The sequence below is a fragment of the Sander vitreus genome, chromosome 3 (assembly GCF_031162955.1).
Source record: "Sander vitreus isolate 19-12246 chromosome 3, sanVit1, whole genome shotgun sequence".
In the NCBI taxonomy this organism is placed as follows: Eukaryota; Metazoa; Chordata; class Actinopteri; order Perciformes; family Percidae; genus Sander; species Sander vitreus.
This window is the reverse complement of record NC_135857.1, coordinates 22,241,233-22,259,270: the sequence shown is the minus strand read 5'-3', so window position 1 is coordinate 22,259,270 and position 18,038 is coordinate 22,241,233. Positions and strand designations below refer to the sequence as shown.

The window sequence follows — 18,038 nt, the reverse complement described above, 5'->3', positions numbered from 1 at the left end:
TTCAGCAAGCGCACAGAGCAGCCACCACACGCGAGAGAGTGTCTGCTTTGTGAGAGCTGGAGGGAAATACACGTCTACGCCTACCGTGGTTGACAGCTATCGTTACAGGAAGCACGACGGTGTACCAGCCGAAGAAGTATTTCCGTCTTTATTAACGATGTATCGCAAGATAGCACCGTAAATAAAGGAATGTATACCTAAGTGTCTCTCGTTCAGATATGTAGCAGTTATGTTATGTTCACCATCTTATTTCAGCACCATCAGCACCACAAAGAACATTTCCATATGTCCAGTGGGCTGATGGGATTGTCATTATTGCAGGAAGTTGCTTATAAACCAAAGTATTGGACAAACTGAACATTTGACCTGATGATGGTAGTTCATCTAATGGACAACATAAATGTCTGCACCAAATTGTATGATAATTCATAGCTGCTGAGACATTTCAGTCAAAACAACAAATGTCAACCTCATGGTGATGTTAGAGGAAAAGTCAGGGAATCACCAAAGTAATATGAATACATTGTCTGTGAACCATGCAGGCTTGTACCACATTTCTTGGCAATCCAATAATCGTTAAGCCATTTCGCTAAAAGCCAAAAAATAAAGGCAATAAAGTAAGCAGGATTCATCCTCTGGGGAAAATAAATGTCTGTGAATTTTGATTCATCCAAAAGTTGTTGAGATAAATCAGTCTGGACCAAAGTGGTGGAAAAAAATTGACAGACTGACATTGCCATCGCTACTAGTGTGGCTAAAAGATATCAAAGCGTGTCATCCTTCTGCTATACATCATACTGTACATCTGTGATGTTTATCATACGGCTACATCATCCAGTGTGTCCAAATCCATTCATTTAAAGAGGGTGGAGTTCTACTTGTTAGGCCCCCTAGGAACTTACAAGGTGTATTGTTTGCAGTCTGAGTCACTCTATATTTACATCTGTGCGTAACACAGGGCAAAGTTCCCACTGAGTTTGGTAATATTTAACAAGACAGTTTTAGGTGACATGGCTGAGCACCAAGCATGAGAAAGGTGCAGCATTGTTGACATGTATCCACCATGTGTGACACTTGACGCTGATCCACAGAGACCCCAGACTGAGGTGAGTCAGACAAACACAATGGGATTTATGGTTATTTATTGTTCATTGACTTTAACGTTATTCAGGAGATGCTGCTTTATGCTGTGTGTGAAAGAAATGGTTGAAAGACAGTTGCAGTGCTGCAAGTTATTTATACATAAGATCTCCGTGATTTTACTGGGTAACCTCTAAATAAGTAATCATACTCTGACCTAAATCAATTTAACTGAATCTGTTGCACTTTGACTAAACATAACATTTGTGGTAAAATGGGAACTTTCTTGAACTGCATTGAACTTTACTTTCAAGGCAATTTTCCTCACTTATTATCGTGTCTATCAGAAAAAAGGGCTGGATGTCCAAAACATTTCTCCAGCTAAATGAAAGAAATCCTTCTTTTTGGTCATCCAAAGTCTATCCCAATTTTACAAAAAAATATCTTGGTTCCCTGTCTACAAATGTCAAACCTGTGACAGTGACCCTTCATTTGAAAAACTAGTTGCAAAAGCAATTAAATCATGTGGGATATTTTTCTTTTCAATTGGGGAGCATTTTAAAAATCTGTCTTTTCCAGTCTCGACCTGATCTAGAGAAGCTCGCTCATGCTTATATGTCATCTTGGTTACAATTCAATACAATTCTATGTATTCATTGTTAAACCCAAAACAATCTCACAACCTCAACTAGTACAAAATGCAGCAGCTCTGCTTCATTTGTGTTTTTTTTAGCTGTTTGGCTTTTAACAAATACTAGAAGACAAGATCACATCAGCCCAATCCTGAAATGTTTTAAAGTGCCCATATTATGAAAAAAAATCACTTGTTCTGGGTTTTGGGGTGTTATTTTGTGTCTCTGGTGCTTCCTCACGCATATAAACTTGGGAAAAAAAACATCCATGCTGTTTTTGAGTGAGATACGGGTTTCTGAATGTGTCCCTGCCTTCAGTCTCCGGGAGCTGTTTCAAAATAGGCAGGGGTTTTTACGTCACTAGCCGAAATGAGGTGGCTAACCGTAGCATGCTAGCTCGTTCTGAATGGCAAAAACACTGCTACAACACACACTAGTTCACCATAATCTACAAAAGAACTACTTACATGTCCCTATTCTGAAGGTATTCCACGCAAAGTTGGAAGTGTGCCCATTTAGAAGAAGTCTCCCGGCTAATCCTGCCTTGTACTACTGAAGTTGTAGAAACAAACAGCTAGCTAGATGATGTGATCCTTACCTAGCTACTGCGCATGTGCGACTACCAACAAAGATGTTACAGCAGTGAGAGGTCTCACTCTGTAGCTAAAACAGAGACCTGAACACAGGGTGAAAAGAGGAGCTGCAGCAATGTGTAGTACAACAAAAAATATGGTGTTTTTTGAAAATTAAACCATGTAAACCTATTCTGGTACAACCTTAAAATACAATTATGAACCTGAAAATAGGCATAATATGGTCACTTTAATCCACTTTAATGTAAAGCACTTTTCTAACTTTGTTTTGAAAAGTGCTGTATAAATTAGGATTATTATTATGTATTATTATTATTATTATTATTATTATTATTATTATTACTATCAGAAACAAGAACACATACACATGCATACATTTACTGTAACTTGGTTTGACTCTTCAGGTTTGTTAGACTTTATTGTATTGCTACATTTTGGTGTCAGCAAATACTCAGTTTGATGTTATTTGAAATGACATGAATGCACAGGGACGAGTTAAGCTCAGAATGAAGAAAATAAGAATTAAATGAAATATAATAAACTCTAATAAGCTTCATTAATTTTTCTGACCTGTATGGAAAAACTTTACCAACAAGTGATTTACCAGGTAAACTTAAAAGGTTAGATAGCAATTGATCCTGTTGTCTTTTATAGAAGATTTACTATATAGACATATGTTTTATATAGGCTATTATATAAGTTTTAAAAGACTAATCCTAGGGGTTCTAAAGTCTAACATGCTCACACTGCTAACATGCTGATGTTTAGCAGGCATAGGGTTTAACATGTTTGCCATTTTAGTGTAGCATGTTAGCATGCTAACATATTTTAATTAGCACTAAACAAAAGTACAGCTGAGACTGACTGAAAAGTAGGGGTGGGAGAAAAAATCAATGCAACATAGTATAGATAGCAAGATAACAGATATTATATAAATAACAGATATTTTCTGTGGCAATACTGAATCGATACACAGACGCCAAGTATCAATCTTTTATTATATATGTGTTGGTCAGTTTGTCTGCTTGACAATCCCATTTTGCAGCAATAAAATTGAAGTGAGATGAACAGAGAACAGAAATGTATCTTTTTAGATAAAACAGATGTTGACAAAGGTTCCTTTTGGGGACATCATTTCAAATTGGGAAAAATTTGAAGTTGGAAAAAAGGGAATAAATTGCAATTTATTGCAGAATATTGCAATATGCTTTAAAATCACAATAATATCATATTGTGACATAATGTAAGTATCGTGATGATATCGTATCGTGAGGCCTCTGGTGATTCCCACCCCTACTGGACTATATGGACCATGGAGGGCCATGGATATGTGTAGCAAATTTCATGGCAATCCATTCAGTAGATGTTGAGACACTTCAGTCTGGACCAAAATGGTGGACTAAAAGAAAGACATCATCCCTAGAGCCTCGTTGCTAGCATGGCTAAAGACTTGTGATTTGGATCAACCTCTGTAGGGAATAATTAAATTATTTTTGTTTCAGGTCCGTTCAACAATGGATTGACTGGATCGACTGATTAAACATGGACATCTTTTCTCTGCTAGTGCTCTTACTTTCATGCAGGATTCAAGGTTTGATTTCAGCTCAAAACAAACACAGCAGCTTGTTTGATTGGAGATGTGTCACAAAGACCAGTAATATGCTTGTACTAACGGCCACATTCAGTGCTGTGGTGTTCTTAATTAGAGGGCCAAATAATCTATCTGCACTTTATAATTAATTTTCTGTAAAATGGCTGCCTAATGTGCGTATCTAGTTAACAGCTAAATGCAGTCAGTGGTCAGGGGACTTCAGAGTCACTGGTTCATGGTCCCAATAGGAGCATGCACAAATTATGCTCATTAGACTGCCATTCTCTGATTGCAATGAAAAGAAATAACCATACAGGCTGGCCTAGATATTTCTCAGGCCTAATTTCCTAAACGGAGGCATAATTTATGATTCTGCATGCTGGCTGTGTAAGGTAACGTTTAGCTCACCACAAACAAGTTATACATCACCCCGAGTACTGTGGTGTGAACCTCTTATTTCATATTTCATGGTTTGCCATTCATATTAATTCCTCTTCTCCTTTATTTGTCAACGATAGAAAGCCACAAAGATACATTGAAATTCAGCTGGGGAGCTGCACTGAGTAGGCCCTAACAGTTAGTGCATAGTGGGTTATTATGAACACTTCCTCATAGAATCTATTCTTCTATTTTAGCCCTAATCATGTAATCCTTGCAGGTTACTGTTAATATGTTTACCCTGCAGAACGATGTGGTGGCCTGTTGCCGACAGCTACAGATTAATTTACGCTCTCCTATTTTTGTTAGTATTTCTTCCCTAAATCCTATTTGCCCTTATTCATGCATCCGGCCAAATCACCAATCTCCATCTGGACAGCCTGAGTAAGAAACACATTTAGGGAGTTGTGCTGTCACTTTCTTTCTTTGTCTCTTTATCCCTCTAAGGCTTTCTTTCTCTTTCTTTCATTCACTCTCTCTACCAATTCATGACAAAAAAGCAATAACTCATTCACTTTTCCTCCTCAGAATTCGTGACTCACATTTGACTAAAACAATGCTACTGAATTGTTAAGTTTTTCTGTTCTTTGAGCTAACTGAGTGAATGCCTCAACTTACTGGTCACTTATACTCCACCATATTTATGGGTTTTCTTTACTACACCAACTTCAGTTTATCCCTTGACTATAAAATGCAAAGTCTCTTCTCAAATAATATATCCTTGACACCTCCAGCAATGTCAATCTGACACAGTTTGGATGTATCAATTTGGATTTCTGTACAAATATGATCTTACTGTTCTTACATTACATATTTTATTTGAGATCATGTTTGAAGGAGTCAGTTTACATTGCAAAAAAGTAAAACATTTGTATGAAGTGATTTTCTGATAAGGTCAATAGTGACATGATGTGGTTTATGTGTTGTATATTGCAGAGCCAACTTCTTAATTCTATTTGCATAATATTACTTTGTTATATTACTAAATCTTATTAGGTTTTGTTAAAGGAGTAGTTTGATATTTTTGGAAATACAGAGTTTCCGCTGGTTGCCTGGCAACTTCTAGGTGACGACAGGACTCCAGGAAGCCACTGCACCCCATAGATATAAAACTGTTTTATATATATGCTGCACCCAGCCAAGAAATAGTCCAGCCCATCTAACGCTCAACAAGATTGATTGGTGAAGATTGGTGATTTGATTTGGTTTTACTTATTATGAAAACTGTTTCAGACTCTGTTTAACATGAAAGGACTTGTTAATGTATTTTACATCTGTCTGTCTTTGGACTTTTAGCAGTTGGAGCTCAGATGAAGCTGTCACCTGGAACACTAACCGTGCTGCGAGGAGAGGAGGCCCGACTTACCTGCAGTACCTCCAACACCCACTGGACCGTTATGGTGTGGCTGCTGAATGGTACAGCGGTTCTCACTATCTCCAAGGAGATTGGTGTCCTGCCCTCCATCAACCCAAATGTGACGGCCGAAAAAAGCAGTGTCTCTCAGGGGGACAGCTGGGTGTTTGTCCTGAAAAACACACAGAGGCACAACCAAGGACAAGTGACCTGTGACCTCCAGGGTATTGATAGGAAAACAGCAAGCCTGTTTGTACAAGGTCTGTATGTCCATATGTGAGCGTATGTTTGTATCAGAGGAGGTACCATGTGCATATGTTCATGTATGGATGTGTGCATGTTACCTTGGTTCATTGTAGCATGAAGGCAGCAAGGGACTGTTTATTTCTACTGTAGCAAATTTCAAAGTCTTTTTGTGCAGCCAGCCCCTCTTAGGGATACTCACTTTCTTGCAAACAAGAGTCTGCACACACGCATGCAAAGCTGCGAAGTAAACGAATCAGAGAACAAGTCTCAATTGCAACTATTGCAGTGTGAGAGAGTGCAGAAACACACCAAATTTTACCATGACGAGGCAAAAAGCAGCATTAAAAAATAAATAAAAAGAGGTAAATGAAGGGACTAAGCAGGAGCTGTGTAGCTACTTTCATTTTGCCCACCCACACATTGCCATCTCTACTCACAAAAAATAAAGAAGGCGCTCATGTTTCCTTTGAAGTGGGCATTCAAAAATGAAAGTTTTCTGTAAAAGCAGCTGAACAAGCGCTTGAGTGACCATTCAGGGTGTATATCAAGGGTGGGAAGTCATTTGGGCCTGTGTGGTGGAGTACAGTGGCCCAGGCATGTTTGATGGTCTCTGTGACATTGTTTATGTTAGTGTGGGTGGTGTCTGGGATAGGAATTGATTGGCTCTCAGATATAAATACCAGGTGGAAGGCACTGGACTCCATGCCAGTCAGACCAGGCAGCAGAGCAGGATTTACAGGTTGCAGCCAATCTCCTCTCCTCTCCTCTCCTCTCCTCTCCTCTCCTCTCCTCTCCTCTCCTCTCCTCTCCTCTCCTCTCCTCTCCTCATTTAGTGTATATTTGTATGCAGATGTGCTGTGCCAAAGTGGGTATGCTGTGTGAGGCCTGGGTGGCACATTTGCAGGCAAGTTAGGAGTCAGGACTTGATAAGAATCAGTACTTCTCCGTAGTTTTGATTGTGTTGATATCTCAAGCTGGAGAGCACTGCAGCATTTTAACAAGTGGGACTTCCCTGATAGTAATAACCATAAAAAAACAAACATTTAAACAACTAAAACTGTTTAAACAACCAAGTTAGAGCAATTTCACGTACAATTGACCATACCATTCACAAACATTTTCATTTCCACACAAATTTGGGACTGTACAAAAAGTATTATGGTTGAAAGGGAGGTAAGGAAAGGGTTAAGCAATTTTTTCTATTTGCTGAAGGCAGGGTAGTCGGGCTTGTTTGGGAGAGTGGAGAAGAATATGTAATTTTTTTTAAAGTTAATTAAAAAGAAGGGTCAAAGTTTTGTACGGCCTTTTAGTTCAATGATTGCTTGATGAAAAACATAATTTGAGCATATAACTAATTAATGACATGCATCTCTGGGAAGATATTGACCACTCAGTGCTATTTATTCACACAGCAGAGTTTTGGCTCACATGGAGGTGGCATGCCTCAAACTAGATGATAACTTATTTCTCAAATGCGTCAATACTTGCCTGGACCTGGGCTTCTCTTGACCTTATCATTCAGCTTATTTGCATCTGCAGTATGTACAAACTGAGTTGAGAGCTCAGCTAAAAGAAAAAAATCTGTGTGGAAACATCCTCTCTGCAAAAAGCAAGAAGAAACAAAACCAATGACCCATCGCCTCCAATATATTACTGTAAGAGCCTCCATTGCTGCCAGTGCCACAAATCCCCACTGACATATGCAGCCATTAACAGTAGTGCATGGGGAATCAGGCCCTTCAGTCTGGATGCAGAGGATCACTATGGCCTGACACAGCCTTTGAATTAATTGTGCATCCTGGCACGCCCAGTTAACAGTCAGCAACTCTGCCTGTGATTTGTGTACTGCAGTTTCAAATATACTGTTGGAATAAAGCCACAAATCCACAGTGGGCTGGTTGACTCTGTATGCTATCATCCACACTCCCTGCTTTAATTGTCCAATATAAAGATGATGTAAATATGACAACACAGTCCACACACACACACACGCACACGCACACGCACGCACACACACACACACACACACACACACACACACACTTCACCTGAGCAAATCAATATGGTTGCATGTGCTGTTGAGTACAAACAGGCTCTGCAGTGAATGCTAGAGCTGCAGAAAAGGAGAACTCTTCAATATAAAGAGTGAACATGCTGTGATGTTTTATTTTTTTTAAGATTATTTTTTTGGGGCTTTTCCCTTTATTTGTGGTGACAGTGGATAGACATGGGGGATGACACACAGCAAATGGCCACAGGTCGGATTCAAATCTGGGCTGTTGCAAAGGACTCAGCCTACATGGGGCGCACGCTCTTACTGGGTGAGCTAGAGGTCGCCCCCATGCTGTGATGTTTGGCCTGTAGAGGCATAGTGCCCTTCTCATTGAAATACATTCACACCCAAACATACAGTGCATGTGTTGTATACTTTTCATGTAAGACAACCTTTGTGTGCATACTCACACCAATCCTGCACACAGACAGCAAAAATTACTCTCTGAGGACCCCTGAAATATCAGTGGAATTAGAGTTGGGTGGGGGCTCCCGGCCTCACGCAGCCTGCCACAGCAGCCAAAAGTCTTTAGAGTTTCCCTACAGTGATTAACCAGCCTTATGAAACCTTTTTCAGGGATCACTTAAATTGGAGCTCTGGGAGATAGTGCTGATGTCGTCCCTTTCTCTGTTTAGATGTATCAATCTGCCATGATCGCCCAGAGCCCCTCATCAGTCAGTGCAAATGAGGCTGCTGGTTCCTCGCCAACCTTTTTTCAATGGTGCTGAGATTCTCTAAGAGCAGCCAGAGTACACTCTTTTAGAATTGGATGGTAGGATGTTTATGACACCAAATCAGGCATCAAAAAATACCCTGGAGAAAAAGGGACAGCCAATAATGCGCACAAAAGATCTAGGGATTTAAACCTAAATTCACACAGACATGTCATTTCATTTGACAAAGCGCCGAAGCTTCTGTAATTATCTTTCTGTCTGTAGCAATTGTCTGTTGCATCCACCGCCTTTCATTCTGCCAGACAGTAGACTTCACATTTGAGATACTATATCTCCCAGGGCCTTAAGTGGCTTATTTGGCTGGTAGGGAAGGAGATGAAGGGGAAAAAAGCATAAGTATTCGTCATGCAATTGAGACTTTGAAAAATGCGATCAATCATTGAAAGTGAGCAGGCCAACTGGAGAGGTGATGCTCATCTTGGGTACAGATGTGTGCATGCAACAGCGTGCATTTCAACAGAAATTCGTAGATTCCTACCCAGTGTCGCTATTCATAAACTTATACAATCTCATGCATGTACAAGAATATACAAAAGTACATTTAGATGCATGTAAGCACATAAATAAGAAACCATTTAAGTTTGTGTATGTACTTTCTTCTCATTGCAGAAAAGGGCAGCGTGAGAGTCATTGGGGAGGACAAGTTGGCTTTCAAGGGTCAGTCGGTCCTGTTTGAATGCCAAGTAGCAGGATGGTACCCTCAACCCACTTTGCAATGGCAGGTGAATGACAAAAAGGTAAGTACATACATCCTCCTCACTATTGTTATTTTGAAAACTTAGCAAAGCATTATATATTAGAAAACTCTTATCAAGATCAAGGAACACTGTTGCAACTCTTTATTTGACACACAAATCGATTTAGAAATTAAGTGACCGGCCACTCAACAAACACAACAAAAAACCTGTTTTATCAGCTGTAACCCCAATACAGTACAATGCACTCAATTGCATTTGGTTTAGAGCATTACAAGAGGCAAAAAAGAGCAAACTTTTTTTGTCAATTTTTCACAAAATTCAGTTCTCTTTGTGCACATTTTAACTCAAGACCACTTTCATTTCAATTACCCCTGCAAAACAGCAGAAATTCAAAAAAAGTGTGTGCCTGTGCAGAGCCAGAGAAGGTGCAAATGCAGGTACATTATTACTCTCAGGCTTTTTGTTTGGAGAAAGTGGCCTTAAGACTCTTCCAGACCCTTTAGAAAACTGCACTACGGGTCCAACTAAAGTCTTAGGATTATCATGTCATTATATCTGGAAAGACATGTTGCTGTAGAATTTTCTCAAGTGTAATTGTTTGGTGCTAAGTACCAATAACCAAATGGTATTGAGCTTCATTACATTGGTGTGAGCTACAGCCACACTGATCTGCCTCTGAATGGAGCGTTTCAGCTATTGGCTCAACAAATCTAAAACAAAGATAAAAACAGATGTCATCTCCAAAGCAATTTAAAAACTAACATGGTCACAACAGATTGTGGCCGCATCACAAGAAGAAAAAATACTTTTACATTTACATTTGTTCCTTTAAATACAGTTACGTATTGAGTCAGATTGTAATTAGTAAGCAGAATAAGAATAATGCTAATTCTTTCTCTTGGTGCGGAGGTGAGCCAGAGTGAATACAACATCAGTAGTGAAGAGTTGGGGAAGAGCCTCTTTAATGTGACCAGCAACCTCAGCTTCACAGCAGCAAAGAGCTCTAATGTGGATTGTTTGGCCTCTGTGTCTGCCCTCCCCACACCACTGAAGAGCAGCGTCCGCCTGACAGTGGGTGAGAGAACACGGCCTTCGTGTTTTACAATTAAACACCCATGCACCGTTAGTCTCTCTTTGTTCTGTCCTAATTTAGTTCTATATCTCTACATTCCTTTTCTCTTTTATAACCTGGCTCTCTTTGTGTTTTTTCCTCTTTTTATGTCCCTTTCTCTTTTGGGAGGCCTGTGAATCATCACTGGGCATTACTATTACAGAGAAGAGTGGACGAGTGGAACAGAAAGGAGCTGCTAGATCAAAACTGCATAAGTTTGCATCAGAGAGCCAACCTCTCTCAGGCCCAAAATGCAAATACTGCATTATTATCTTGTTCCATTTGTAGTTGTAACATTTTCTTGAAATCCACTTCCCTTGGCAAACACCCTGATGCATACTACTGCAAATTATAACAGAAAATTGAACACACCTTTCTTTACCGCTTGTCTGCAAATCTGTAATTGAATTGCAAAGTAACAACACTGTTTCAGCATTTCTATACCAAAACATTGAGGAAACCTTCTCTCCTCAGTTGCAGAGGTGGTGCAGGAGGGATATGACTGCACAGTCCCTGTGGCGGTAACAGCCTCCCTCTCTGCTGTTCTGATACTCCTCCTGCTCTGCATCTGCACTCTCCTCTGGTATAGACAAAGGACACAAGCAAGTATGCACTTTTCTCTTACTTGAATTGCTCGAGGTGAAAAAATGTCACCTCCCCCTACACTTCTCCAGTACAGAAACTGTGATTAAAGTATAATGAAGAAGATGGGCGGTTACACGCTGTGACTCGGCACTGCCCCAAGCTGACCTTCACCAAGGGCACGCTATATATTTTCTGACAAAGGCAGAACATTAGTTGTCAGCACAAAGCTTTTCTTCTTAGGAAAGAGCAGCAGCACAAAGGTTAGAGAAGTATGTGTACTGTATGACTGCAGGGTTGGAGGTTTTATAGGCAAGAAAAACTGGGACATTTCGAACAGGAACAACTGTTCACCCTGAACAACTAGAGGTGCAGAGGTGGCCCTGAGCAAGACATTAGTGTGAATGTGCAAAGATACTTCTGTCACTGCAATTACAGTAACTTTGTAAAAAAACAGAAAACATCTACTTTGAACTTTGTGCTATTGTATTGCCTTCTATCAAATGCCAGCCAAGAAACAGTACTTCCACTTTTAAAGGTGTCACATGATGTTGCAGAAAAGTCATCCTTGGATAAATAAAGGGACCATGACACCAACCTGTATGCTAAAAGGATTATAGCTGTTGGTACACTGGCAGAAATTGTACCTTGGCGAACATGATGTCCTCACTCACACCTGGTTCCTGCCAGATGAGTCAGTGTCACATTAAGCTTTTTTCGACACAGATTGTTCTGTAGATTTAAAAGGAATAGTTGCAAATTTTGGGAAACACGCTTGATTGCTTTTTTTTGCTGACAGTTCAGAAGATCAATACCACTCATAACACCAGCTTACATTTAACTGACCGACAATGGGGGGGGTATCACTTTTCTCATCTAACTCGCTGCAAAAAAGCCACTGAGCATAATTTCCAAAACGTTGAACTATTCCTTTAAGAGAGACACGTTGAATTTTTGTTTTTAAGTCTAAAGGTGACTAAGGCAGTACCAAATTGCATGGCTCAGAAATTTCTGAGAAGCCCATTAAAACAACCACACAGTGAGACAGTTTTGCTGCAACACTTTTAGAGCTCATTACCTGACCGAGAATATTTGTGATGTGGCAAGTTTGTCACTTGTCCAAACAGTGAGGTCGATGCCTGTTGGCAAGTTGAAGAAAGAAAGTGGTGTGATGTTGTAATAAAACATCTGGCCAGGAAGGAGGGATGTTGCAGAGATGTTTTTGGAGTGCCATCTCCGAGGGGATCGTTATGCTATAGCACAAGGAGACGGAGGAGGCCTGTTTGTGCACGATAACAAAAAGTGGCCCTAAGTCACACATTTAAAAGTCAGTTTAATCCCTGTGACTGAGTCTGGTCCATTGCATATCACGGCTCTGGTTTGTAGCAAAAGGATTATCAAAAAGCAGTGTGACCTTTCTCCTCCGGCAGCTGATTCTGTACCTGAAACGTCTGATACCTCCTTCACTGTTGTCCTTACAGCTTTAATGTAAAATCCCTGAGCAAGTTAAATTAACTTCATGAGGATGTTTCACATGTTAGAGGATGTGGCATGCTTCCAAGCCATTAAGCTCTTTTTGAGTAATCCACCTCAATGGGGAGTAATGTATGCTTTGTAATTATTGGGAATATAGAAGGGATCTAATATAGTCACCCTCAAAGACTTTGGCCAGCGTGACAGCAGGGATTTAAAATATAATGACGAGGCAATTTTTCTCCCTGTAAAAGACGCAGTTTATATGTCTCCTGAGGCAAGTGCCATCTGCACCATTGTTATATTGTTGTGTTTTCGTCGTGGCCAGCAGGACCTTTGACTAAGACAACCATGAAGCTGTGTTACAAAACTCATTAACACTCAGCTCCAGCTTTCACTGTTGAACTGCAAACTGACTGGAGGCTATGATATTAGTGCAGAACCCAAAACTAATAAACGGCGGGACATTTACAGCTCTCATATTGCTGTAGATGCAGTAAGCAAGCACAATGGTTCTGTGGTCAATGCCAATGAGAATAATTAAGTTAACTGATAGCTCATAATAATTCTGTAAACTTAATGCCTTTTTTTTTATCTTTCAGAACTGAGCCCACAGGAGACAATAAGGTAAGATTTAAGAGCGCTTTTTCTAGACAATTATTGCTTTGTGAGGCTATTTTCAAACAATGAAAACCTTCGACCAACTTTAAGATCAACTGTGGAGTCCTAAGTGAAAGTGTCTTGAGGAGCAAGTAGCTGCCAATAATCTGTGAACGGAGCAGAGATGTAGAGTTCATTTTTAATTTACATAAGCAAATATGAAGACTCAGCTTGAATCTCGGTTAATATGCACAACTTATTTCCTGAGAATGAATGGGCTTTTATTGTTCCTCATTATAAAAGAAAATTGAAGACATGAATTTGAAATTACATGCGTTAAATAGTCATTACATTTTGTAACAACTTAATTAAGATTCAAATTGTCCTTAGCTCATTTAAGAAGCAGATATATAACGCATTATAATTGTCAGCATTTTCCATGCAGCTGAAACACATTTTATAGCTTTTCCATTGAGCACATTGAAGTGGGAGTTGAGCACTTTAGCTGGGTCTAATAAAATGCACTGAAAAATGATGATGTTCATTTTTTATCTGTCAAAGCACTTTATGATGAAAACAATGCAGAGGCCCCTGATATACTGCAGCTTTGTGAGAAAAGAAAATTGTCTGTTCACAACAGCATAGCGTCTAACAAAGTGGCTCTTCCTTATCTGAGCTAAAGGTTATCTTTTCCATTGGACCATTCATTTGGGCAATTTCAGGTTTGACCAATCAGTGAGTGGGAGATGCTTGGTTGCTGAGGCGACAAGGGGGAAGGTCAACCTGGGATACTCTAGTGAGGGCCCCACAGGTGAGAGAGACCCACATAGTTCACCATGATCATTTTAAACCTCAACTACAACTGTTTAATCACAATAACGCTGTTGGCAGCAGAACATCTGACCGTACAAATAAGTAGCTCAATTTATTCTGTCAAACTGTAGAATTAAAATAACTGTACTAACTGGTAAGTCTGATTTTTACAAACTCATAACACTAAATGACCACAATATTTCTGTTGGGAGTTTTAAAATGTTGTTTTTTACATGATGAGGTTTCGGCATAAAGTTCCTGCCTAATATGACAGTATCAAAATTACACATATATATATATATATATGCACTTTACATTTTTGCCAACCATTTTTGAATGCATGCTACACATTTTTTGATTTTTTTGATGTTTTTGATGCCATTTAAGGAACATATTGGTTTCCATTAATTTGCATGCAATATGAAAATCAATCAGTTGAATCGATTTTATCACACCAAACAAAGTCGGTATTAATTCTTTTGTCAAAGTTAGACTATGATTGCTTAGTAATGCACTTAAAACATTATATATATTATAAACATATACTGTAACATAATACTTCAAAAAATACAGCGCAAGTAAACACTTTAAGTAATAGCTGGGTGAGGTACTTGCAATTGGCCAGTTGAGCAGCCATGAACTACATAATATGCAGGTTTCAAAATCAAGCAAATCATATTTATATTTTTCAGACAGAAACAAACAATGCATTTAAACTCAGGATGCTGTGTTTACTTGGTGCACATCTCAGACCTCTGAGCCACTAAATTCCTACTATTCCCACTATTCTGCTGAGGTCAGCTTTAAGTCCAAAGTGGGGTGGTTGGAACGGCTGTGAGGTTAGATCAGGCTAAATTGTCTAAATGTTTTTCACCCTGCAGATGCAGTTTACAATGAGCTAATCATGGAAACTCGTAGGCAGGAGGACTTTGTCAGCTTTCACAAGGTAAGATAGAGAAAGAGAAGGTGGGAGGGCAGGGAGGGAGAGAGAGAGACGGATAGAGAGAGAGAGAGAGAGAGAGAGAGAGAGAGAGAGAGAGAGAGAGAGAGAGAGAGAGAAAGAGGGAGAGGTCGACTGTAGCTGAATAATGCAACCATTCATTTTGCAGCTGGAGTTTCTGCCACCCCCTCCCATGTTAATGAGAACAAGAACAACTATATTGTTGCCTCTAAACTGGCCTGTGTAATATCCTACTATCTAATAATGAATGGAGGGAAAACTGCACGCTTCTGGACTGGTTTAAGTTGCCTCTTTTCCCAATTGCGTCTGATGTGAAGCAGCTCTGACTTGAGGTCACAAGTTCAGTTCTGATTCACTGTCTTTGAAGTAACCTTATTACCTTATCTAGATCAGGTCTGCGTGTGATTGTACTGCACTGTTTGGCAACTACGATACACAAAAACCTTTCTGTAATTGTTTTCCATCTACAGTGCTGCATAAAACTACATGTGTATTGCCACTAAAACCTAAATGTGATGGTGTGCCCCAGGTCCCTGATGTCGTGTCCTCCAGCAGCCAGTCTCTACACAGTGAGAACCAAGCCCAGGTGTGCCTAGAGGAAAGCTCCAAGAATGTCAGGAGAATTACCACAGTTTAAATATGTTTATTGGGATATTGTTTGATATAAAAAAAAAATATTTACATTATTTTACAGTACAGTATTTACAGGTGGGCCACTTACCAGTGTTTGTACGGTATAATGTTTCACATTTCACATTTTTGTAAAGCTAGAAGCTAATGTTATGCGATCTTCAGCTAAATGTGTACAGCACACTTATTTTGAAAATATATTGTGATACCTTTACCTTTAACATTTATTGTATCATTTTAAAAAATGTCAACTGTTTTAGAATAATATACACAAAACATTGTTTTTTAATTTTCAATACATTCTATTTTTGCGTTTCTTTATGTTCTTGGTTTATGTTTCTATCATTTGTGCAGGACATAGTAATTTGCACCAAAACAGGACATAAACTATAGTATATACTTTCATACACAGATGAGTATTTGAAGACAAATTCCAGCTTATTAACCTTGGGTTTTATTTCAAAGCTGAATAAAAAAAAAATGTTAATACAAAAAAGAAGCTGAAGGATCATATTATGCGTTCATGTTCTGAAATCTCAGCAACTAACTTGTGTGTGTTATAATTCCAAATAGATTACCTTGTACGGCAGCTGGATTCTCGCGATACCACGAGTTCACTCGAGAATCGCGGGATCACATTTTACAGGAAAATCCGTCTTATCTCGTCAAGTAATGCGTAGTAATTGTGTCCGAACGTTAGGTTAATTAAAAAAAGAAACTGGCCCAAACTACAAAAATAAGATCCAAGTTGTAATAAACCATAATTATCCTTTAACAAATTATTTAGAGAGTGTACCAACAGTTTTAATCCTATGGTTATCAAATACACTCTCTACACGCTTCTACTACCAGGCGGAGAGATATGCATCATTTCAAGGGACTCTCACTGAGCTGCTGCATGTTGATTGATATCCATATGGTTACGTACTAGTGTCTCCCCTGGTACTACTGACTGGCGAGGTTTGATGTGAATTCCTTCAGTATTTGCTGAAAACTTGCTGAAGTAGATGAGGTTAAATGATTTTTCCTGTTCCCCATAGCTGTGACCTGGAAGAAAACAATGATCACTACTTATGTCTAATCCTATATATATATATATATATATATATATATATATATATATATATATATATATATATATATATATATATATATATATATATATATATGTATATATATATATATATATATATATATATATATATATACATACAGTGTTGTATATATACAGTATATAATACAGTATATATATATATATAGTATATAATACAGTATATATATATATATATATATATACACCTCTTTTTCTTTTTTATATGTGGTAGCATCTCAAACTCAATTCATTTCTCAGTCATGGGAAGGAAATGGTTATAAAATAAAGTATCAATGGGAAAGGCTGGAGTGTAAATTAACACTATGTGACTGGTGCTGCAATGAGAACGATGTGGTGGCGAGGCTCTTTGCAGTAATGCATGGAATAGCAGATTTATCTCTGCGTGAAGTGGGTGACATAACATTTGCATTTTATAATCGTAAAGGATGGAGGTGAGGGGAGTGGTGAAGATGGAGGTATATGAATCTGCCAGACACTCTATAGTTTCACCAGCATTGCTGTTTTTAAAGGAGTTGGCATGCATTCAAAAGATGACATGCCTATTGCTGCTGTCTGGGAAAAAATATGTCCCATGCATTGTGTTGCACATTTCAGACAGTGATTGAGCTGTCCTAGGCTCATTAAATCATTCACCACATGGGGTTATTATCATTGTTTGATAATACAATATTACGCACATAACTAGCCTTTTCTGAATGATGCAGTGACTCTTTCAGTATTTCTGTATCATTTGTCACCTCCCACAACTGCAATGAAATGGCAAATCAAGCAATCGACAGCTTATGTTTTGTTGAATGGGAAACGCTCTTTCATTTCACTGAAAGCCAACGCACATTCTGATTGGACCTTTTAGCTTTATATTTGATTTATCTCTGCTGGCAACCTTTATTAGCTGAATATGACCACGTACATAAGAAAATGGCATGGTGGCTAACGCTACTGAAAACAAATGCAGCCATTTGCAGTGGACTCAATAGTAAAGTTGAATATTTTCATATAATATAGTAGGAATCACATATGGAAAAGTTGTTGAAATATTTCACTCAAGAGTGGATGTGGTGGATCGATAGATGCCATTGAGAACCAGACTGAATCCTGATGTGCCAAAAGACACTTTTGTGCCCCACAAACCGGGTGCCACTGTTTACAGGGATTTAATACTGAATAATTACCACAGCACCCTTCAAATGTGAAGCTGTTTTGTTGTGACATTGTGTTGAAGGCAGTTCTATCTTTGCTTTCCAGCCTTTTTTGGAGAGAGAAAAATTAAGGAGTAATAGATTTATAGGAACTGAATAAAAGGCATATAGAATATACACAAAAAGTTGACATTTC

The 18,038-nt window shown here is 38.9% G+C and overlaps 1 protein-coding gene across 3 annotated transcripts; it reads left to right on the top strand.

Annotated features, from left to right (window-relative positions):
* Window positions 1-949: 949 nt before the first annotated feature.
* Window positions 950-16,343, top strand: igsf5b (immunoglobulin superfamily, member 5b). Of its 3 annotated transcripts, XM_078244159.1 has the most exons (10): window positions 950-1,106; window positions 3,808-3,896; window positions 5,631-5,948; window positions 9,331-9,458; window positions 10,329-10,494; window positions 11,005-11,136; window positions 13,188-13,212; window positions 13,908-13,996; window positions 14,880-14,944; window positions 15,489-16,343. In XM_078244159.1, the coding sequence occupies exons 2-10, from the start codon at window positions 3,848-3,850 to the stop codon at window positions 15,594-15,596; spliced, it is 1,080 nt and encodes a 359-aa protein (XP_078100285.1). In that variant the 5' UTR covers window positions 950-1,106; window positions 3,808-3,847; the 3' UTR covers window positions 15,597-16,343. The 3 variants fall into 3 exon arrangements, with proteins under 3 accessions (XP_078100285.1, XP_078100288.1, XP_078100289.1); XM_078244162.1 differs by lacking the exon at window positions 3,808-3,896; XM_078244163.1 differs by lacking the exon at window positions 14,880-14,944 and having other exon boundaries at window positions 15,489-15,575.
* Window positions 16,344-18,038: the final 1,695 nt, after the last annotated feature.

What these genes read in the sequence shown, in the direction of transcription:
- igsf5b (XM_078244159.1), top strand. Translation starts at nt 3,848, where the DNA reads ATGGACATCTTTTCTCTGCTAGTGCTCTTACTTTCATGCAGGATTCAA. An exon ending in ACTTTCATGCAGGATTCAAG is followed by an intron (nt 3,897 to 5,630) that starts GTTTGATTTCAG and finishes TTGGACTTTTAG; the next exon opens with CAGTTGGAGCTCAGATGAAG. An exon ending in CTCTAGTGAGGGCCCCACAG is followed by an intron (nt 13,997 to 14,879) that starts GTGAGAGAGACC and finishes TTCACCCTGCAG; the next exon opens with ATGCAGTTTACAATGAGCTA.